The 23914-nt window shown below is 34.9% G+C and overlaps 1 protein-coding gene across 10 annotated transcripts in view; it reads right to left on the bottom strand.

The window, feature by feature from the left end:
- The window catches only part of RHOT1 (ras homolog family member T1), a 29665-nt gene that overhangs the window by 2998 nt on the left and 2753 nt on the right, over positions 1 to 23914 (bottom strand). For 2 of the 10 annotated variants that reach the window (XM_009636014.2, XM_009636013.2), the window contains exons 2-19: positions 20494 to 20552; positions 18175 to 18256; positions 16918 to 16961; positions 16072 to 16125; positions 15655 to 15707; positions 14991 to 15099; positions 14314 to 14415; positions 12770 to 12868; positions 12234 to 12342; positions 11187 to 11307; positions 10409 to 10493; positions 9895 to 10040; positions 9181 to 9281; positions 8789 to 8919; positions 8348 to 8431; positions 7477 to 7596; positions 6939 to 7141; positions 5438 to 5560 (exon numbers count right to left, since the gene is read on the bottom strand). In XM_009636014.2, the coding sequence (XP_009634309.1) occupies positions 5438 to 5560; positions 6939 to 7141; positions 7477 to 7596; positions 8348 to 8431; positions 8789 to 8919; positions 9181 to 9281; positions 9895 to 10040; positions 10409 to 10493; positions 11187 to 11307; positions 12234 to 12342; positions 12770 to 12868; positions 14314 to 14415; positions 14991 to 15099; positions 15655 to 15707; positions 16072 to 16125; positions 16918 to 16961; positions 18175 to 18256; positions 20494 to 20526 (1799 nt within the window). In that variant the 5' untranslated portion in view covers positions 20527 to 20552. The other 8 variants (XM_035891601.1, XM_035891603.1, XM_035891602.1 and 5 more) reach the window with 8 other exon arrangements.

The following is a 23914-nucleotide window of genomic DNA, read 5'->3' as shown; positions in this document are numbered from 1 at the left end:
AAATGCCATTGCACTAAGGACAAAGAAAACTGCTTAAGAAACCAAATCTCTTCCTGCTCCATTCCCAAGGCCTCAATTTTCATGTGTCAACAGGATACTGCAATACTCCTGCACCATACACACGAGCTGGAGTACCTGTGCTAAACACACCGAACAACCCCAACACACCAGCCCTCAAACTGACAAGATCTCATTACTGTTGATAATTCAATTAAAGACTGTATTTTGATCACTACTAAGAGCTTTAGCATGTGCGATTTTTGTCTTTTTAGTAAAATATACAACACATCTTCAGATCTGTAAATTATAAAACTTATCAGTGTATGTAAAATAAATCACTTGTATGTAACATGATTTTAATAGATTATGTGACAAGGTCTGTTGGGCGAATATTTGTATAACTAACAACTCTCAAATTTAATCTGGTTAATTCAAATGCCCAGCTATTTGTATAATTTAAAAAGCATCCCTTTAAAAGTGCAAATCACTTTAAATTGCAAATTAATAGTTTTGCATTGCCTCATAAAGCACTATCTCTCACATCTAGATTTTCCAATTCCTATCTATAATTTGCCTTGTTTTGACTTTTGCACATGTCCATATTTAATGGCATGCAGGAATCTTGCTGAGCACACTTCTTTGTTTTAAAAACTATTAATATATTCTCTGTCATGATAAAATCCTCTTTTCATGTCTAAAGTGAGCATAACTTGACTCTGATCCCTTTTCTAGGCCTAACAGTACTGACTCTTTCATTTAAATAAAGGAACTAAATCAAGCCAGGGATTCGTCTTATAACCTCAAGGAAATCTACTGACTTCAGTAAGAAACTATTAGGGCCCTCCGAACATCTCAGCCCACAAATCCAAAGTCCAAAAATCCTTACTGAAATTCAGAACACTATGGATGTCTAATTGCTTTAAACCTTTAAAAAAAATTTCAATTTTTCTTCCTTAAATGTTCCTTATGCTGTTGTAAATTCAATTTTTGCAACTTCAATCCCTAATATTGTTTAGCTGCCATTAAAGATAAAAAAAACCCCTCTAAAATAATAAGAAAGGGTCAATGTTTGTTTCCAGCACAGGTTCTTTGACATGAAAGTGGTTATAAGGCAGAAAAACATTTCTCAATGTATACTGAAAAATTCTACGTCTTCAACAAATAATGTTCAAATTTAATTTCAGTGTGGTTGTGTTTACAAAAATAATTTTCACCAGTGGTAGAAATTGTTGCTGCCTTGTAGGAAGAGAGTAACTCTGAATTAGAAAAAAATATTCTCTCCAAGGGTTAAACATATATGGATGTGCACATATACACATTCACAGTAGTAGCTCAGACTCCATAAATGAAGCTGTATTTGAAACTCTTGCTTATTAGTAATAATAACTAGCTTTCAAACTTCCCAAATAGATTGGTGTATGAATTCAATCATAGAATTAGTTCCACATATATAAGAAAGTCTAGAAATTTTGCCTTTGGCATAAAATTCAGATTTTAATGCATGTTTCGGAAAAAAAGACAGTTTTCTTTTTATTCAATCTACCCTTAACAGTGAGTCAAGTAACTTGTCGCTTGTTGAATAAAATCTTTGAAAGCTGTACAGTCTTTCTTTTCACAGGCTTTAACAACTCACAAGAAGTTTGCAACATGCACTTATCAAGAGGTTAACTGAGCATGCCTGTCATGGTTACACACAGAAAATTGCTGAGTTATGGGCCAATACTGACACTTTTCCCTATGTCATCAGCAGAAGAATCCCAGGTCTGGGAAAGTTTACCCTTAACTATAAAAGTTCAAAAACATTCCTGTAGTAACTACAAAAGCATTTTAAAAGCACAGTGGCAAGGCCAACAGGCTAGTCACATGGCTACTCACACCAAAAGTAGAAGCAAGTTAGTGCAGCCAGCAAGCAGCAGCAGCCTGCTCTGAGAGACGATAGGCTCCAACAATAAAATATAAGCAACTGAATTCCAAAAACATCGCGTAACGTGCGCAAGCTGCTGCAGCTTCCCTTCAGGCACATATTTTCCTAGGATGCAAACCACCTCCAGCATTTAGAATTTTCCCCCATGCATTAGTCATCTAAAATGTAAAAAGCTCCAAGCGCATCCTATTACCTACAAAACCTATAAAGAATGTAAAATGCCAATTCAATATTTTCTGTTTGGAAAGAGATCAGGGGATGCAGTTTTGCAAACTTATCCTGAGTATGGGGCATTAAACAGTTTAGAGAAGGAGGAAAATAGGCAAGTAAAATATTGTTATACTGTCCTAATTTGAGGGACATCTATGTAAAGGGATAGATTTCTGCAATTAGATTTAATGGCAGTATGCTACAGTTTTGAAAAAATAATCTGCATATCCTGCACATGGTGAAAAATAAATCATGGGTTACACTCTTAAAACTTTCCCATTACAGGAAAATGAAACTATTGTCTTAACTTTAATTTCACAGAAAGAAGGTTTTCATTGAAAAAAAATCTTACAAATAATTCCTGAAACCACCGTGTTCTATATGCAAATAGAACTTCATTTCTATTCCACAGTATTTAAAACCTTTATAAGAAAAAACATGCTCTGAGAAGTCTCCCTCACTGAACATAATTCTCATGCATTAGAATTATTTTATTTTTAAATTAACTTAGCTGACAGAAAAATGCCACTACTATACAAGCAAAAGGCAACAAGTGAATGATTTAAAACCAAGAAAGCAGAAAAACACACTTAAAATTGATGCTCTGGAGTTAAAAAAAAAAAAAAAGCCAAAAATCCAAGCTCATCATTAAATAAAGGGTTAGAATAACATAAGCAGAAACCTTGCTCTTAAAAAGAGGTGAAACAATGTAGTAAAAAGAGATTAAGTGCAAGCCAGACAAATACAAATGAACACCTAAAGGAAAGAACAAATTAAAAATATAAAAATACTACGGGATAGTATTAAGTCCCATACATGCACGTACAATGTTTTGAATGCAGTGCCTTCTTCCTCAAAGAACCAATAAAATGTGATCCTGGGTAGTTCAAACCAACAATCCCATTCCTGCACAATAAACATCTCCAAACTCAGTTCTACATTTGTTGAACTTGCCTTTCTGATAGCCTACAGACCCTGAGGAGAGTCTCTGAAGTTTGTCCACAGAAAAACTGAAGGTGGGCACGAATAGGTTTTTGAGTTGCATAGAGGCAACGTTCCTCCTTTAATTACCAACGTGGAAATATTCAGTGTGATACTGTATTGTGCCTTGGCAGCAGTGTTTAAGCATCACTTAGCAACAAGTAATACGGGAAGGGTCCAATCTGAAAAATTTCATTTTACCTACTTCCACTGCCTAAAGCTTCAGAATAGAATGATCAGGAGAATAAATACTCTTTGAGAAACCTCCTTTACCCATCAGTTGCCTAACTTTTGCCCAACTACCTGACCTAAAGGTAAGTACTTGTAAAGACAAAATAAGAAGTTATATAAACAAACTACATCAGAAAATCCTTCTTGATTCAAATGCTTTCTCTACTCTAATCACAAATCATTAGATTAAAAACGCATTTAGAGTAGCTGACATTTTTAATCAAGAAAAATATCTCTACCCTCCTAAGTTTACAGTTAGGAGCTATTCCCTCTTGTTTAGAGATATCTCAGTTCTACTACATATGCAGTTATACAGTAGTTCATGTACTGAATGGCAAATAACCTGCGGCAATGTGTTCTGTAAGGAAACACTCTTGAAGAGCTAACTAGGAAGAGAGTTGGTGAGATGAAGTAAGCATGCTGGAAACTTGTGACAAAACCCTAGTGACTAACTGAATAACTATAGCCAGAGATTCTAGCAAATAATTTTTCCTTTCTGTAGGGTCAGTGGAAAATGAGGAATTCTCCTTACCTTGAATTACAGACTTTTTTAGGCAGTAGTAGATGCCTATGTTTATTCCACACTATCTAGTGACAAGGTATGGAATGGCAGCATCTCAAGGCTTCTCATAAAAAGATTTCAATACCTCGAGTCCTTGACAGTATTTCAGAGGAATGATGGCTAATGCAGGACTCAAAAAAACCATAGGCCCATACAAGAGAGAAACAAGCCACGACAGCTAATGCAGCAACCCATCACCATCCCAAAAAAATGAGGATGTGTTACATATGGGATTTCAGCCTCAATAATGAAGAGTTGGGATTTTCTAGTAGTGACTGCTGAATGAAGTTTTAGAGCAACAAATATGCAAAGAGACTGCTGTTTCAAGGGATTTTTGTCTACGGGATAACTGCTGTAGAAGAGATTCAGCATCAACAGTCTCACTCATATTCACAGTTTTTTTCATAAGCTAATGAGTTTTTCACCCTTCTCTGAATTCACACTCTGTAGTTAACACTTTTATTTTGGATTAAAGTGGTGTTTCACAAAGATGCTCAATACTGTAGCTGGGTATATCAGTAGGCCTCCTATGTGCGTGTAACTTACACTTAAAGGAGACAGCTATTATTTGGAGCAACTGCATCTGAAAATAGTATGAAGTAGTAACATACATGGACCAGCAGCATGTCAGGATAGTCTAACCATGGCCTTCAAATAAACATATTTATCATAGATGCCTCCAAGAAGGCTATAAAGGATGGAACCACTGCGCTACAAAAATTGTTTGGTTTGAACTCCCATTTGCTGGGGTGTGATGACAAGTGCTGAGGTGTTAGTAAATCACGTGTGTCAAAAACTGCCTGCAGTACACACAAGACAAGGTATAGCACTGTTTTCAATGCTGAAAACTAGTTCTCTCTCTTTACCAATTGCTTTTTACAAAGCATCAGCAAAGGTTTAACCATTTACCACTTTTTACATGTTGCATTTTATTCAGAGAGGAATTGGATGTTAAAAGCTCTAGATTTTTTACACAAAATACCCACTCTTTGTGCAAACCAGGCATAACACACACACACACACAGAAACTCTGTGAATTCCCAAGTATCAAACAACTAGCAAATATAAACATGTAGTATGTTATACGATGCTTCTATAGTCAAGCTATGCCTTTATGAAAATATTTATGTAGCTGATACCCAAGAGGCACTACCTCTAATCAATACTAAGCAAACCTATAGTGTCTCAAGTGAGACACACAGATTTATAGATGCTACTTAATGTCCATTACCAGTTCCCTAAAAACATAGTCCTAATTTCTCCACAGTATTTTTGCAATCATTAAGTGCCTGAATCAACTACCAAATTGGTAATGTTTCAAAGAGACGTCTGGACTAAGCTCGAAAGACCAGAAAGTACCTTCAAGTTAAACAAAGTTTGACAATTTTATGACAATTATTAAAGTATGTATCTGCCTATTTAGTGGATATGGAGTGAAAAATCTGCAGTATATAAGGTTACCAATTGCTTTTTCAAAAAAACCTTTATTTTAAAAGCACACCTGGTACCTAGTAAATAAAGTTAAGGACCTGTTAAGAACTGCAGTGAAGAGTTTGTTCTTTACAGATTGCAGCAAGTCTGAGTTGAGGAAGTTCTGACAGATGCAAAATGTACACCTGTTGCAGGCGCACATACAGCGTAACCGGGCATGGCTGCGAAAACACACAGAAGGACAGGAGTTGAAATCTTGCTCATAAAATCAGGTGCACATTAGGACTGTGCCACAACCAAGAGAGATTTAGGAATAAAAGGTACATTTGAATGAGTAAGGAGAGGAGAAAAAAAAATAGACTGGGGAAGCAAGGGTACAACTACAGCTGTGCAGAATTTTAACGACAGATGTTCTACGTTGTGGACATTTTGGCATTACCACCATGCACAGATCTTAATAGCAAAGCACAAACATGAATGAAAATGTTTGCTGAATTTATTGAAGTTTGTAAGGAAAGCATCTAAAGGCTTCTGAATATGTCTGCACAGCAATAGATAACACCCCTTTTTCAAAGGAAAGTAAGCCACATGTTCTACCACTTTGAATGCACACTTTACAAAGTGAGTTACCTCTACCTCTCCCACCCTAACAAACACACATGCTTGAAAGCTAAGGGAGAAGCAAGAATATTGATATGACAAGACATTTGTTCAGTGCTACACTTTAGTGGTTTCCCAGTATTCCAGCGCTACAAAATAAATACAAGAGAATAAAAACAAAACAAAAGCTTTACAAATCTAATTCAGTAAGTTCAGGTTCAAATATTTTAAAAAAAAAAATCCCATTATTTTGGGTGAAAGTGACATTAGTTCTATTTAATTTAAAGCAAATGTCAGCTGTCATACTAGACTCCATCTGCTATAATATTCATGTAGTTAACACCATATTAAAAGCTCCACCCACCAAAAAAAGAGATGCAAAGTGAGCTTAGCAACAGTGAGATGCGTAGTGAAGAAGAACGTGAGCTTAAGTATCTTCTATCTGAAGACCAAAAGGTCTTTATACAGAAATTCTGTTTAAAAATATAACATCTATTAGATTAATGAACTGAAGCGTATAGTAATAAACACCCTGAAAATAAAAAAAAAGCTTCAAACAGTGCATTGGGGGAACTGTTGTTCACTAAAGAGTGTCATTACTTGCAATCAACTGTTAAGTTGAGCTATGAACAAGGATTACAGTACAACTTATTCACAAGTAACTCAAAAATACCAAGATACAAAATATCAACATATTGAGTTACGCATCCACAGTAAGGACAGAACTCTACGTATTCATTGGAATTTGTAACAGGAGTTGAATGAAGTAGTGTATTCTTTAAAAAAATACCTTAGCAACAATAGCTGACACTGATTTATATGTTGGATACAAACCAACTTTCTCAATTTGAAATAAGTTGAAGATTCTGCTCAAGTCACTTATGTCTCTCTGTTGCTAAATCTCAGTGAGGACGTTCCATCCTCGTGATTAACAATGACGTGCAGTGGTATTGTGCGTGACCCATGCAATATGAAAAATGTAACGGTTAAAGTACTTACGGATACATTGCCATAGTTGTCAGTTTAACAAAGATATCCTTACTTGGCACATCAACTGTGTTACAAGTAAAGGCTTGAGGTGGAGGCATTTTGTGTTTTTTGCAGAATTCGGCAGGAGAAATACTATATTCCTGTCTAACTTCATGCAAGTCAGACTTTGCAGCTACCACTAAGCATGGTATTCTGCTATCCATGAAGTGCTGCTGCAAATTTAGAGAAAAAAAGTGAAAAAAACAGTGTATGATACATTCAACCTGCAACAGCCTGAGTTGAACTGTTTGCAGTGGCATTAAGATATATTCATTGCTCAGAAGTCAGGCATTTCTAGAAGCAGAATATTTTATGTAGACAACCAAACGTTAGCTTTGTATGAATAACAAAACAGCATTTTTAATGCATCGGCCAGATATAACCAGCACTCATAAATAAAATATCTTTTAAACACTACAACTTTTGTATAGGACCGGTACCTGACACTGAATATTTGTCAGTGAAAAAATATATAAATGTATAGGGTGGATATATAAACTATACAAACCTTAAAAATCCTGGCACAGTACTCAAAGGACTTCGGGTTACTGACATCATATACCAGGCAGACAGCATCGCATATGGTTTCAGTGTCAGTTAAAAATTCAGCATCACTGACATCATGTAGCTGGAAAAAAAGATGGTCGGAGAGAGAGAAAAGCTTTGTCATTATGCAGTTATTTATAACTTCCTTTTTCTCAATTTTTATGGCTCATTTTTATGTATCCTTAGAACTAATGGACTGACAATAGACAGAATTAATGAAAAAGAAATAGTAGGAATTTATCATACAGCCAACATATGTGAGCTGTTAACATCACATCTGCAGGCAATCACAGCCTCAGCATAAAAAGTTACATTTACTTTAACAGAAAGTCTTAGATTCCCATAGAAATTGGCATTCATCCTACACAGGAAAACCACAGAGCAGAGGACTGGATCTTCGAAACAGAAAAACATATATTATCATAAAGGAAAACTACAGTGGAATGATCTTAAAGAAAGTATTTCACCCACTGAAGATTAACTTTAACCATCCTAATCACCCTATGTGACAGATTCTTCTTTACTGAGTAGGTAGATTGCTTGCTGATAATTTATCATATGTCATAATTTGATGCCCTGCAGCACAAACATTATGGACTGGGTTCTGTACAATTTAGGTCAAGGTTTCAAAAATAACAGGTCCTGAACAGGTTCAGTTTAAAGTATTAGCAACATGTAAAACCAGAAGTTATTTGAGCCATAAAAGGAGGTGGAGATCCATATTTATGAAGAAGAGACAATTAAAACAGAAACTTGTTTGCAGAAGCGTCTGAATAATTCACTGAATTTTAAGATTAACCAGTCATACATAAACAATAATAAGGCAACCTTACCAGCAAGTATTTTTCCTGTCCGTATACATAGACTGTATTAATGGCATAGTAAGATTTGTGTTCTGCACGTATTTGCCTCTGTCTCTGAAAATGCAGAATTTCATGTTAGACCACAGCAACTTGCCCTTTTAATCTAGATTTGAACAGCTGGTTTACTCCATTTATTAACGAATGAAAACTACAGTAATCTGTGGTTTATTTTGCAAGTAAAGGCATAGCTACAATCCATGGTGTACAAGTAATTGTTGCATAAAATAGCCATTTGTCTATTTGCTAAAAAAAACCCCCACACACAAAAAAACCTTCCCCACTGATTTTATGTTCCCTTATAGAACTCTCCAAACTCAGTAATAATTGGTAAAGCTCTAAGATCAATTGGTTTTGCTGTTTAACCTTAACTCAAATGCATATATAGGTGAATATAAGCAAAAGGTTTCTTACTATTAGATTTCTTCCAAGAAGAGCCTGAAGAACTCCACTTTTCCCACAGCCTTTCATGCCAACAACATTGCATCGGAAAACATTTCTCTGAGTCTGTTTTTTCTGGAGGTCTATCTTTTTATCCCTTGTAACTTTTGGAAAAAAAAAACCAAACAACCACAAATATTTTTCATAAGACAGACGTGCATGTATATACGTGGAAACATAAAATAATTGTCCACTTACATTAAAATGCACACAAAACAATAAAAGAATGTTAAATCAAAGGTTTGACTTGAGCATAAAGTAAAAAAGAATCTAAGTGAAAAAGACCATTTGTTTAAACAAATTTACTCTTGAGCAGATTTCTAAATTTACATTCCTAAATTCTACCACTTTTTTTTTTTAATTACCTGTAATTGCTGATGCTTGAGATTCTTGTTCTGCAAGTATCGAGTAGCCTAAATAACCCAGGTACTCCAAGCAACGCTGTACATCTAAGTACGTGGTTAGTCTAGCAGAGGGGACAAAAAGAAGTTTCTAAATTATTAGCATCTGTGATACCAATTCTGAAACAATTTTTACCTCCACCTCCTATCTCCAGACTGACAGGACAGAAGTATTCCTGGCAGTATGTAGTACTGAAGGACAAAGCACTCTGAGGGTAAATGGTGGCAACTTTAGCAGCCTTAATAGTCAGCAAAAGACTATGAAGGCAGTACTTGCTGAGGCCTATCAACCTACACCATATTTTTTTTCCTCAGCAAATAATGTTTTTCTCATCTTCTGTACTTTCAATAGGATAAAAACCTCATTATTGAACATCGTTATTTCATACCATCTCTGAAGAGTAGAACAACAGAAATAAATAGACAAGTTTCAGGGAGATTTCCACAGTTTGAAGAGACACTTCTTCACAGTTAGCACTAAATACTGGCCAAATCCTGAACAGGTTATAACAACTATCTGAAGATTAAGCCACTGGATGGCTATAAAGACGTGACAGCTTGGGTCAATTTTCTCACTATTAAACTTTCACTCTTTCTACTAGATTTTTAAGAAGAATCTACAACCACATGATCATATCAAAAGCTCTCAACTAATAAAATGTAACATATCACACTTACGTCCACTGAGAGAGAAACCCTTGGTATGTAATCCACCCCCTTTCATTTGTACAAACAGTGTTGTTAACATCAGGTCCCCATGGCATATAAGGGAAGACTTTGAACAAATCTTTCAATTCATCAGGAGACAAAGCACAATCTCTATCCTGAAAACAAGCATATGAGATTAGGCATAAATCACTTAATTCATGGTTATTCTAAACTGATATTTTCTTGCTGTATGTTTGCAAGATTAAAGAAACTAGCTGTAAGAAACTGAGCTGCTTTCTTTTTAATCATTGTTCTTTTCTTGTTTTTAAATAAGACTAAATATATAAGGTAGTTAAAAAAATTTCGTAGTACAACTGTAACTGCCTTGTAGACAGCAGACTAGTTTTGACTGCAAAGCTTAAGCCAGAGGCAGTTTCTGAATGAAATGACATGATGACAAAAACATACTTTTTGCTAGCAAAATTACTAGCAAACTAAGGCTCTTAAGTATAAGGATGCATGCACTCTCAAATTAAAAGCTTACCAAATCATGTTTATCAAAAATACTTTGAAGAAACAGGTATGCATGATGATTTAATTCTGTGGTGCAGTCTGGAGGAATTTTTAGCCTGTTTATTGAAAACAAATACAAGAAGTGTTAAGCGCATTTATGAAAGAGAGAATATTAAAACTCAAAATACTGACTTTTGGAATTATAACACTTGGTATTTGGCCTTTGCATTTAGCTTTATTAGTTTATCTTTAGAGAAATCAAAGCACATACTTTTTATTAGGAATTCTAAAATTATGAGTGAGTGTCCTTATATTACATGACATATAACTATATAATAATCAGGTTTTGGTTTGGTTTATTTTTGTGGGATTTTGGGGATGTGTTTTTTTTTTAACAGAAAATTATGTAGTTACATTTTTGAAAAGAAGAGTTGGTTGATCTCTTAACTTTTTAATTTGGGGATTTTCAAAGGATCTCAAATGCTATGAAAATACTGACAAGCCTTTTCTAATTTGTTGCCACATACAATAAGCAACTGCTCATATTTATGTTCCAGTTTTGTATGAAGAGCATCTTTTGCCATCTTTCTTGTAAAGAGAGATAGCAGTACATGATTTGGCACAAGACACAGGAATTCCTCCTTTGTAACTTTCAGTCACATGAAGTTTTTGGCTGGTAGGTCATAAAGTAAGGGAGATACAATGTGTTAAATAAACACGCTATTATAACCCCTTCCTCCTCCCAAAGCAGGAGGCAGCATAAATCAAATGCATGTAAGTTAAAGAAAGCTAAAATAAGTGATACATACGGAGGAAACAAGTACTCTGGTGTAAGCTCTAAGTCATCATCATATCCAAAGCGACGTAAAACAGTCCAAGTTGTTTCGTGTCTTCCTCGCTGAATAAAAAGTGTGTGTAGAAAAAGAAAACCTAAAAATCAAATGATGAAATCTTAAGGCCCTGAAGTGTTTTATCTGCTACAAGTATTTTTAACAGAATCGGTACCGGACTGAAAATAATAGAGCTTGAAATACAAATAACATGATTTCTGGACCTTCAGTCTGTGTAGATAATGCTGTAATGTCACCCAGGAGGTTTAAAATCTGAATGTGTAAGTGTCCTTTGAGGAACTGTTTCCTTAAAAAAAACCCACTTGGTTTTCTGTTGTTGTTTGCTTCTTTCAGTACCAGCATTTTAGAAGAATTTAGCTGTATGAAAATAAAGACCATGATATTTTCAACAATTTAAAATAATAAGCCTTAGCAAGAAGCCTGGAGAGTAGTCTTGTGGAATATTGCCTTTAGTTTTCCTGTATCAAAATAACTGGGTAGGATTTTTGTTTAGCACTTTCCAGGGCTTAATGAACACTGAGATTTCACTGTTTAGTAGGGCTATGCCTTAAGATTCCCACTCTTTTCACATGTAAGCTCCACAAGCAAAGCAGTTATATTGATGCTCAGAAAGAAAATGGTTTTTTCTTCCACTTTTGCCATATGCTCTTAGCAAATCTGTACAACATAGCTGTTAAAATGGTGACAGACACCACACCTTGCTGACAAGCATTACAGATAGTGAGCCTAGAGACAAGATACAGATTTATCTAGCAGACAGTCTCTTTTGAATGAGTATGCTTAGTTGGATTCCAAGCTCTGTAATAAGGAGTAAGAAAGACCTTATTTTATTCACCCCAGTGTTCCTCAGTTTAATCATCCTTTGATATCATACTGCCACTACACCTAGCTCTTGTAGTCTAAAAGATCAAGATAGAGATCATGTTCCAGAAGACAAGCTTTTTTATGTAAAAATTACCAACTGCAAAAAAGACATAGAACTTTTAAGAGTTAAATAAGGCTTACCTTTTAATGTTAATCCATTATCTGCAACTCCATCACTTAGGTTTTTCCTGACTACATTCTTTACATCTTCCAAAGCTTGAGGTGCCAGTGGCGTATTAAAACAAATTCTCTAACAAAAAACCAAAAATAGGATGTTATAACCACTGGCTACTAAGCTGGACAAACCGCATACCCTATATGAAATACAGCCTTAAATGTTCTGATAAGCTAATAAAGGACAATCCATTTTCTTAGTGGAAGTAAAGGTGTACAAACTTTATTTTTTTTAAATGCAAGAATTGGGGCTTGTTCATTTAAATAGATTTTTTTTATTTTTTTTTTGCTCTGGATCTAAAACTTGAACAATGGTTAGAAATAAAATTAATACCATTCCCATTTTTACATATCCACGCTTTTATGCTGCACTTAAGACTTTTAGTATTTAGACCAGATTCCCTTATAATTCACCTTACTACTGCTCCTTCAAAACCACTTATTTTTCTAGAATTATATAGATCAACTATTAAGCATGGTGAAAAGATAAGCAAAAGACTTACCTGAAAGAAGTTGAGCTCTGCATCATTGAGAGTACCATCATTATCCTGATCAGAAATTCTAAAAATGCGAGTGAGTGCTTTAATACAGGCAGGTTTCATCTAAGGAATAAAAGAAAGTTCAGTATCTTTCTAGGCTTGAATATAAAAAGATTAGACTGAATGACATCAGGCAGCTCAATCACATTAAAACAAATACTAGCCTTCATTTTTAGAACAGAGACATTCATACACACATACACAAAAATAAAAAGCAAGAGGAAACAAAATCCTGATCTAGCAAATTTATATCCATAAATTTAAAGTAATTATTCCACATTAAACTTCTTTCTACTTAACTATTAGAGGAGCCTAAAGCTCCTCACAAGCTGAAGGTGGCACTATTCAGCTATTAAAAAAAAAAAAAAAATCAGTTCTCTAAATGTGGTCTTATTGCTAGAGAAAGCTTTAAAAAAACCCATCTGAATGATTCTTTTCCCAAAAAATATCTTTTGGTAGGGAAGTAAGAGAGGCCTTGCAATCCCAATGGCTTGCAAAAATAAACAGCTCTAGAACTACAGTCAATTCTTTCTAAACAAGCACACTATCTCTATTCACTATTTCAACTATGGCCTCAGAAGGCTTCAGATATCAAATACTGAAAATGTTCACAGGGCTCATTCATCTACGAGGCAAAGCATTAATCATATGGACTATCTCTACGACAAAAGAATTGCTGGGATACCTTCCAAGTGAAGGAAAACAGACAGTGGTAATTCTCTCCCAACAACTACAGTGATGATGGACTCTTCTCTTCATAGGGGTCACACAGATTGCATATAGATTGGTTTTGGAAAACCAAAAAGATTTCAGCACAACAATTTTATCACAATATTACTAACTCATAAAGATGATTCTGATGGAAGAAATCAAAACAGGGTTATTCTCTGGTTCTCTACTTAACAAAGTATTTAAGATTGAAGCAACTTTCCTACTGCCCAATACTACACGGGGGTTACATTTAGAGATTTTATCTGTATTTGCCCATGAAATTTATTTTTAAAAATAAAACCATACTCCTCCATAATACTTTGAGCTAACTACCTGTGATACTTAAAAACCAGCCACATTACTTGTTTCTTATCCCTTTTGCCAAAGTCTCGTAAGGTGCTCAGAAAAGCTCCTTCCCTTAAATCAAGCCAAGTCTGGAGCAGTTTCCCTGAAATAAATGGAGTTGCTGTGAAATGAATATCTAAAAGAGAACTGAATTGAACACATGATTTTGTTCTCATTACATCGAGTTTAAAGCCATTACCAAAGCTTCTCATTTTACTTCGCAATTCACATGAGCAATAAAAAACTGTCTTCATTGCTTTGAATGAAGAGGGAAGACAGATCAGAGTAATAAACACAAAACAATCACCATGGATCTGGAATATAACGTTTGACATTTGGAGGTGGGGTGGTGATAACAGAACACACTACGAAATGCAAAATCCACTGAAAAGGAAAGAACAGGAAAGTGTTAAAGCTCCCCCCCCTATATAATTTGTTCTATATATAAATACCTCTTTCTCCTCTGGGCAATAAAGAGGACCTGTAGGATGTAGAACAGCTTTCTGTGCATAATAAAATAGCTCAGATATATTCTTCAAGTTTTTGGCTGAACACTGAAAGAGAAATCCTTATATTGGTTAGCTAGTTTCTTGACTATTTGGTGATTTCTTCTGAAATTTAAGCAAGCATGAAACTTTTAAAGATCTAGCCCCCTCTTGTGGGTACAGTGCTGTTTTGGAAAAAAGACATCTAGCCCCTGTAACTGTTCAGCAGTTAATAAAGGAGCTCTGACTACAATTTGCTGTCATATCAGTAACAGAGAAATCAAAAAGTTGTATCTACTTTGAAAAAAAAAAAAAAAGAGGCATACCTACATATATCAATTCAATTTTTAATATTTTGCAGACACCTGCCTGATTTAATATTAAATTTAAAACATGTGCTAAAGGCAAGGATGTGAGGAGGTCCTAAGTATTAGAAGAATTTGACAGCAACATTTGATTATTCAAGAGTGTAATCTTCTCTAAAGAAAAATAACATATAAACTCACCGTCATAATGACTTATATTTGAATATTTTATTTTGAACAACAACAAAAAAATCACCTTTTCTAGTAAAAAGTTGCCATACATGCTTGGCAAGAATGTATTTTTTGTTACTCATTCTAACTTCAGAAAGTCTTGCATACCTCTACACATGTTTCTATCTCTGTATATTGATTCATAATGGGAAGGATAGTTTCCATACTGCTATATTCCACTAGATCAGACTTGTTTCCCACTAATATAAGCGGCAGCCTGAAAACAAAAAAAAAAAACGTGAAGAACTTTAATGACAGAGGGATAAAAAGATCTATCTTAATTTAGCATTCTACCTCCCACCAGAAGCCCTTGTATTATTTTCATGATGTAATTAAGTATCACTGGCAGCCAATAGGCAAAACTAAACGATAGTAGTTTTAAGTAAATTGTTTTGATATACACTTAAGACAGAAATGTACTTCTTGTTGATACTACAAAACCCACACAGTTAAACACAAAAGTAACTGATCATATTATTATTAAACAAAACCTGCATCAGTAGAAAACCTATACAGACCATGTAGCCAAAACTAGTTACATTATAACGAACATAAACACACCTGGTAAAAGCTGCCCATGAAATTCAAAAAAAATAGCATTGCTGGCATATGTAACAGACCTACATACTTTAAATCACTTGTTGCTTGGACTTCTTATCTAAACTTTTAAGTTTAGAATTTGATTTTCTTAAACAATTAACATCCTCAACACTGTCCATAGACACCCATCGATGTGCAGCCTAATTCACACTTCTCATCTTTACTTATGCACCTGCTATCTTTGTCTGTCCTTTCATTGATGAGAGGAATCCATCGACTTGTTACCTGAAGTGGGGTTAAAAACAAACATGAAAAATACATTTTCAAATTTAGTATGACTGAACTGTGCACAAGTTCAACTACAACTGCTACTGCTTCTTTCCCAAGAAGGCATATTTACCCACAAAGGAGGAGACAAATAAAAACTGGAGTTGATTAATGAACAACTTTCTCAGATGACTGAAATGACTGAAAACTCAGATGTTTAAATGGACCAGAAGCAATAATACATCTGTATGTCCTCTTAACAACTTGACCTCAAACACCATCTTATGCCTTTTATATGTCTAATACAGTTTTCAGCTTGCCAACAATTTACAGTGCACAAGTTGCATCTCAAGCAATAACTGGGTAAGATGTGTCACCATACCTTATCAATAGAATTCTTGTTGTTAACAGCATATACTATACAAATCACATTTGCCTAAAATGAAAAGAAAGGAAAGCCATGGAATTCCACTGTCTCTAGAGCAACAGAGACAATTAAGAACCACATGTAACACCATCAGAGCAAAACAGTTACACCATTAGTCAAAAAACGTCCCCCTGTCTTGTTTAAGCTACTTGTAGCCTGACAACAGCTTAAATGAAATAATTTCTATGTTGAGAAGTGCCAAAAAGCATGTCCTTTAGCGTGACATCCACAGCTTATGCCTGCAGAGGGACCAATGCTACCAAGAAATCTAAACTGAAGAATCGTAATTTGTAGCCTCCACTCAAGTACCAAAGTAAATGCCAGAAATAGAACACAACACTGTGACAGACTGTACAGAAAATGTGCAAAGGTACTCAGAAAGAACTGAAAATAGGAAACAGAAGGATTATAAAATTACCAAGAAACCCCTGCTATTCATAAATGCAATACAACAACATGACAGAAAGAAACAAAATTCATCTTTCCAGGGTAGGATTATTTCTTTACAGTGCCTTGGCCTACTGATTAAAATATATTTAGGTTCTGTCCTTTCCCTTGGAAGCACAAAGCTTAAGCTCAATTCACCAACACAGTGGCAGTACCTACTTTTCTTAAACAGAGGAAGGTTTACTATACCACAGGGCACAAAACAAAGCTAAATTAAATGCCAAGCAAGAAAAAGCAAGAGAGGTTGGGATTTTTTTCCATTCAAACTGAAGCCCATCTAATGCAGAGAACTTAAAAGGGCAGATTTCTCCAAAAGCAGAAACTATTTTCCAGTAAACACTAAAATACACTTACCTGTGATATTTCATGGTAAAGCTGCTCATCACTTTGCTCTGCTTCTGCGTTCAATAGAATAAGCCATTCATTAATATTAGACATTTTTGTGAACAAAACTGAAAAAATTAGGGAACTGAACTAGGGTATTTCATAACGCTCATAAGACAACCTTGTGAAGGATCTTGTTATTTAAATGTCTTTTTATAAAATGCACTAAAGAGTGCTTCTACTGTAACAATAATTAGATTGATCCATTAACTTGCAAGACAGAAACAGCCTGTTGCAGACAAGTTTTTTAGTAGCTATTTTAAAGAGGAATAATTACATATGTAGACAGGTTCTCTCTGGAATGAGTCACAGTTTGCATGCCCCTACATTTATCAACAGCCTCTTCCTGGGATAATAAGTAGCAACATCGTTCTAGAATGTAAACTTTTACAACAGAATATGACATCTGTTCGTTTTACAGCAGTGTCAATTTTTTTTTTTGCAAAACCAAGCTTCTGTTAACTGAATTTATTAAATGCTTCATGCAACAGAAAGAAAAACTCACTCTACATAAATTTAAGCTCAAGTCCAACAAAAAAAAAAAAAGCATTGTTTCTTTGTTCCAAATAGGTAAATACACTAAAGGTATTTCCTCAGCAGGGGTGGGAGAGAGAAGACAGGAAGGTATCTGCTAACATGGCCTAATTCTTGGCTTCTATTATAAATGCGGAAGGGTTTTTCTAGCTGTGCAACAGATGCATATCAAATATGAACCCTGATACTGAGCCTATTTATCTATTCAGTAATGTCAAGGAGATTAGAATATATCAAAAACCAAATATACAAAATATGAAACTGTCACAAAAGGGTAAGATGTCCAAACTCAGAAATTTAGAAAGACATAGAATATAAGGTATGTAAAGTCTCCTGCATCTTAGTAAATTCTTCTCTGAAAGAAAAAAAAAATAGTTTTTAACTCCATGAAAGTACCCACCTTTGTCTGAACCTATAAACATGTCCATGGCCAAAAGAACACTACCTTCACTGGAATATTGCTACAACTGTCTTTCATGGAAGTACCAACAGCAGTTAATGTTAGGCTTTGAATTAGTAGGACCAGCCATCATCATCTGATTTAGTTTTATCCCACGAGTTTCTATTTAATCTAGTCTTTTCCTACATGTAGCTTTGGTCCCATACCAGTATGATTGTTAAAGAGGCTATTGAGTTAGATAAACAGTTCCCTACCAAATCAGTCAAACAGTAACGGTATTGTGTAGTCCTTACCTGAATAATCCACTATGTGGGTTGGCACTCTTTCAGGGGTGACATCAGCTGGAATGGTGATTTCTTCGGCTCGTGGTGGAACCTTGGATTGTAAAAAAAAGCAAGAAAAAGCCTTTAAAGATAATCCAGAAAATCCAGATGGTCAAAAAAAAGTCGTATATTATAATACACCTGCCAATTAGTCAGCTTTAAAGAGAACAACTTATGAGTAGTTCAAGTACTTTGGGGTGGTTTTGTTGGTTTGGTTTTGGTTTTTTTGCAAGGTACAGAGTCACTGCTACTTTCTCATTCTTTATTAGTCTACTTACTGAATAAGGAACTTCCTGCATGCTTTGCAAGAGAGCAATGTTGGGAAGGGATTCAATGAAGCTTCTATAAAACTCAAATCCACAATACCCAACCACCTAGAGAGAACTATTATAACAGTGAAAACTATAAGCAAAACCTGAATTGCAATTTACTTTAAACAAAAATGTCATATAAATATGAGTTCTAAAACTTGGGGGGTTATCAAATTCAACCAATTACTTCAAAGAGCTACACATTCTTTAGCAGAAGAGTAACATCAGAGTTAGCATGCCATTACTGAAAAATTACATACCATTTAATCTATATTTAAACATTTTAATTTTGCACAAGATATCCTGATCCTACTCCCACTGAAATCAGTATAAGAACTACCTCTGCAAACAGTGCATGAGTTGTTTAAAAAAAAAATGAAAATTCAAAATATGGCAAACAAGCATGACAGCCAAAATACAAATCTCAATTTTTACATAATCATAACCTGACAAGTTCCTTGCTTCTGACAGAGCGCTAAACATTAAGTTCAGAAACGCCTGCAAAGCAAAACATGACACTAATAAAAAGTGTGTTCTGCAAAATGTACTGCAAACTAGCTATGATTGCTGGCCATTTTTTCCAGAGAACACTAATCCATATTCAGGAAGAATCAACTTAAACCTAATTTTAATGAAAACTTCCTAAACAGCTGTATATTGCCTTTTACCTGCTGACCCTGAACTTCCATGATACTTTTGTTTTCTTTTAATAAAAAGGAGAAAAGAAAAGCCAATCACCAGAAGAATGGCTCTTTGTAAAGCTTCAGGCTCTACTTACATCTTCATCAGGAATGATTACTGATAATACCCAGTATATTAATTTCTTTCAAAGTCTGAAATGTCCATTACACACACCCATATAGCTCCGATCTGCATGACTGACCTGCAGGAATTGTACATGTCTCTTTCAGCAGTTTATACAGGATGCAGTATTTTTTTCAGTTATTTCTGTCATTTCAGGCAGATTTTGTATTATATATAAATGATGCTTTTTCTCTCAATATGAGTTTAGAGAAATATTCTAGATTATACAGCAGGAAGAAGCTGTGAAGTGAATGGAGGCCTACAATTCATTAAATACATCAACAAACAACCTGTCAAAGGAACGGGTCCCTGAACAGTTTAAGAACAAATAGAAACTAGAGCTCCTTTTTACCTGCAAGGTTGGGAGTTAAATTCAATTATGTTAACAATCTAATCTTGACTCACGAACTGTGGTAACCTACTGATTTGCATTAAACACAGCACAGTGTAGATTCAAAGAGCAGCACGTGATGCCTATTTTAAGACTTGTGATCAGAAGAAATAAACATTCATGTTTGTATATAAAAAGCTTAACTATTTGCAGCAGTCGCAGTTCTTTTTATGGTCTAAAGAGAACTATGTGCTGGTTTTTTAGAGGAATAAAATTTAGAAGTAGCTTTACTTTTATTCTGGAAGGAAGCACTAAGATTTTTTGGCATTTTTTACTTCAGAAGAATCAGGAAGATGTTCTTCAAAAATAGAAATAAAGGAATGTCTCAGTTAAAAAAAATTGGCTAAGCTAAGTTTTACAATGTGACTTTCAAATTCCTCAATCTACTTGCTCTTTAAATACAACACTCCAAAGAAATCTGAGTATCTTGCCTCTTTCAGCACCTTCCCATTTATGAGTCTCCAATGTTGAGATACCTGGCCAGTTATGACCAGTTTCAACTGCTTAAAAAAAAAAACCTTAACATTCCTCAGATATAAAAAAAATAGTTTAATTAAGCATGTGAGAAACAAGAAATGAACCTGATCTTCACACGGAGGCGTAGTTACAACTAGCCTATATCACACTTCCAGAAGTCATCATTGCAGTTTTAGACTTTATTTTTTTTTCTAAATAGGAAACATTATTTTAAAGCAGAGCCCATTAACTTACTCTTTGAAAAAAAAAAAAAAATTGTACAACAGGATAGAAATAAAACATAGAAAACAAATAAGGATGCTCTACCTCTTCAGGAAATTCTTCGCTGACAAGAGACATGATTAAGGATGTCTTCCCAACTCTGGCTGCAAAAGCATTAAAAACAGAGATTAGATAATTTGGTTTTGTTGCACTTGATAGTTGCATCACATCTTAAATGGGAAGTATTTTAAAAACATCTTCCAACTAACCATGTTAGAGGCTTTTTATCTGCTGTTTAAATGTACTAAATGTGGATAACAGCGATTCTCTCATAATTCTTTAGTTGTAAAACCTTAGGATCCATTTCACACTTCTGCATTTCATCCAGAAGGGAATCAAATCCTGCTCTGTCTTACACAAAAGAGTTACAGCTTTTAACCTGAGTGCGGAACACTGAAGCAATCAAACAAACGAAAATTCAAAACAAACCGGAAATGCATGAATACAACTTAGTAAATAGAAACAAAGAAAGCACAGAGAAAGGCATTTAGGAATTAACTATTTTTATAGTATTCTTGATACTATGATTGTGCTTCAGTCCTAAACTACCAAGGATAAGAGCTGTAAAAGAGGACATGGCTCTACCATCAAAGGACAAAGTCCCCACAAACTAGTTCAACTACTTGAAAAGTGCAAGAGCATCATCTCCTTGGTACAAATGAACTGTCCCTCACTAAAAAGAGAAAAAAATGCCAAACCACCAACCCTTTAAAGTCACATTTTTCTTAATCCAAGATGATCATCATCTCTGCTTCAATATTCAACCTGTATTCAATCAAACAAATGACTCCGTTTACCTGCAAACTCCAGACTTCTGATACCACTGCTGGATTCTTTGGTTTTGAGAATCTTTAATGTGACCATTTAAAATTAAGAGTTGGTAACTTTCCTCACGGTTCCCTTCTCTCTAAAAGCCTCGATCTGTCAACTTTCTGTTCCTTTGAAAGCCTTGAAAGACTTTTACTGCTTTATTTGTTTTTGAGACATTTCTTAAAAAACCAGAATGTTCAGATTCAGATATCATCTGGAATTGTGTATTTCTGACAGCCCTCAATTCAAGCAAAACACTACTTCATCCTGAACATACAGCATCTTCACTAGCATGCGTGTTTTACCAACCAAGACATTGCTCGCAATCAGTCAGAGCCTGCATCACCATTCCTACTGAAAACAATGTAAAATGTCACCAATTGACAGAAGTTGTTTTGCTACATTTATACTTGTCTATTCAATTGTATATAATTCTGAAAATGGGAGGAAGAAGAGGAGATGAAACTGTAAGACTGATTGGTTTTGTGCACAAAATGGTATTACTGAACTGATGACCTAGTCAAAGCACATTCAACTTATCCAAGTCTATTTTTGGTATAGCAACAAAGGGCCTTCTGACATCCAGAAATAAAAGCTTCTCTTCATCGTGGTAAGTTAAAGAGTAGTTACCACAAAATCATGAAAAGCAAAGAAAAAAGTATCCTGGGGAGGAAGACTTTTGTTTTCCTTAAGGAGAACAGTTGTGAATTTGTCACCAGTGGTATTAGCTGGAGAGCCGTAAGATGCAGGTTTCTTAACAGCAATATGGTTGTGTTTTCATCAAAGATACTCATATAAGCTAAAACCATAATTTATACTGCCAGGTGTCCTCCTTTATAAACCACATCTTAAGTTTCATCCTGACAGAATCAAAAGACCTTTAAAAGCTCTCCTATTTCCATAGATAAATACTTTCCTGATAGGAAAGTTAAGTAATTAGATCATTACTGAAAATGGTGCAATGTATTTTCATCTGACCAAGTCAGCTTTAATTCGAAATGGTGACGAAACATGTTGGCTTTGAGATATAGAAACTCATTTTATTAATGTTATATGACTGAAACAGAAGATTATGGACTGCCAGTTAGTAAAGATGTACAGAATTTATAAGCTTCTAATGCACTTCCAAGTGTTCTAGAGGTGTTTTTATGAAAATCCATAGGTTCAAGTGTAGAGATTTAGTTAATTTTGCTTGAATCTAGGTCAACGACTTGCCTTTCCAATTCTGTTTATAGTCGTAAAAATAACTGCCTAAGCAATATCGGCTGACTAGGATGAAGAAAACAGCACAGCACTATGTGATAATTAACTCCTCTTTTTCCTCCTATTTAAGTATTTTAGGTCATGCTGCATAAAATAACACGCCTAACATTCTGAAAATGATTGACTATTAAAAATTGATGTTTGTACCCTGGATACTAGGACTAAAACAACCTTAAACCTAAAATGTAGACTACTGGGGATGAACAAGGTTGTGTTTTAGAACAGGCTTACAACAAAAGGTCTTCACATATTTCCAAGTCTGAACCTGACCGTCTGCTGTTATCATCTAACAAGTATTACATGGTCTAGACTAACTTGTGGTTTCAGACTGATATATATATAAAAAAATGTATACAAAACAGTACTAACAGTATGACAAGTTTTACCAATTTGTAAAACAAATTTCTCCCTTCTGTTTGTTACAATTCCAACAAAAATACATTATAAAGATGCTCTCAACTTCTGATGTGTGCCATGTACTACATGTTGCTATATTTAAGAGACCTGTATCTTTGAAATTTTCAGTTGCACACATTGTGAACCTAGTGGCCAAATCAAAGTACCTGTTACACCTGTACTGAAACCACTGTACAGAGCCAGCTCAGCACAAATCGTTGCCACAGAAAGGTAAATTAGGCATGTATTCTGAAGAGGAATTCTACTGTGTGTTCAAATGCACAAATACATTTCTAAATAAACAGAGTCTTGTAAAACTAGCCACACACAAGCGTAATGAGTTAGCTCCTCCTGCATAGTACTATCTCCGTGAAGATTCCTCTCTAAAGAAGTCATAGAGGATCTTTCTACGCGGTATAGACAGAGCTAACCTGTACTATAAAATAACTTCATAAACTGTACTATAAATATATATGAAGCATTCAATTATCAGGACAGCTTTGTTAGTAGCACAAGATTCTTAGTATAATTAGGTAATTTTACTAAGAACGCTTAGTAATTACTCTGCATTCTTCTGTGAGGAACTTAAGCACACTTTACAAACTAACAAAACAGAAACTCCTTGCTGTTATTTACATCAGTCAGTAGCTGTATCTTTGAAAGCCCAGCCACTTATTTGGTACCTAAGTGTGAACTTAAGGACATAATTTTGGAAACATATGAAAAACACAGACTCAAAGTAACTTTGGCATGCATATAAGTACGTGCTATTTACTCAAGGTCATACAGTAAGCTAACGGCAGAAGTAGAGATTTGGCTCTCTGGCCCTGTCCTAGACACAAGTCCACAACACCTGACTGATAACCGCCTAGAGCACATCCGGCCGCTGATTTCCAAACTCAGTAAAAAAGTGAGATTTAAGTTTGGTTGCCACAAAAAAAAAAAAAAAAAAAAAAAAAAAAAAAAAAAAATAAAAAAACACCCGGAAAAAAAACAG

This window comes from Egretta garzetta, unplaced genomic scaffold, assembly GCF_000687185.1.
Source record: "Egretta garzetta isolate BGI_Z169 unplaced genomic scaffold, ASM68718v1 scaffold213, whole genome shotgun sequence".
In the NCBI taxonomy this organism is placed as follows: Eukaryota; Metazoa; Chordata; class Aves; order Pelecaniformes; family Ardeidae; genus Egretta; species Egretta garzetta.
The sequence above is the reverse complement of the archived record's forward strand: the minus strand, read 5'-3'. Positions and strand labels throughout refer to the sequence as shown.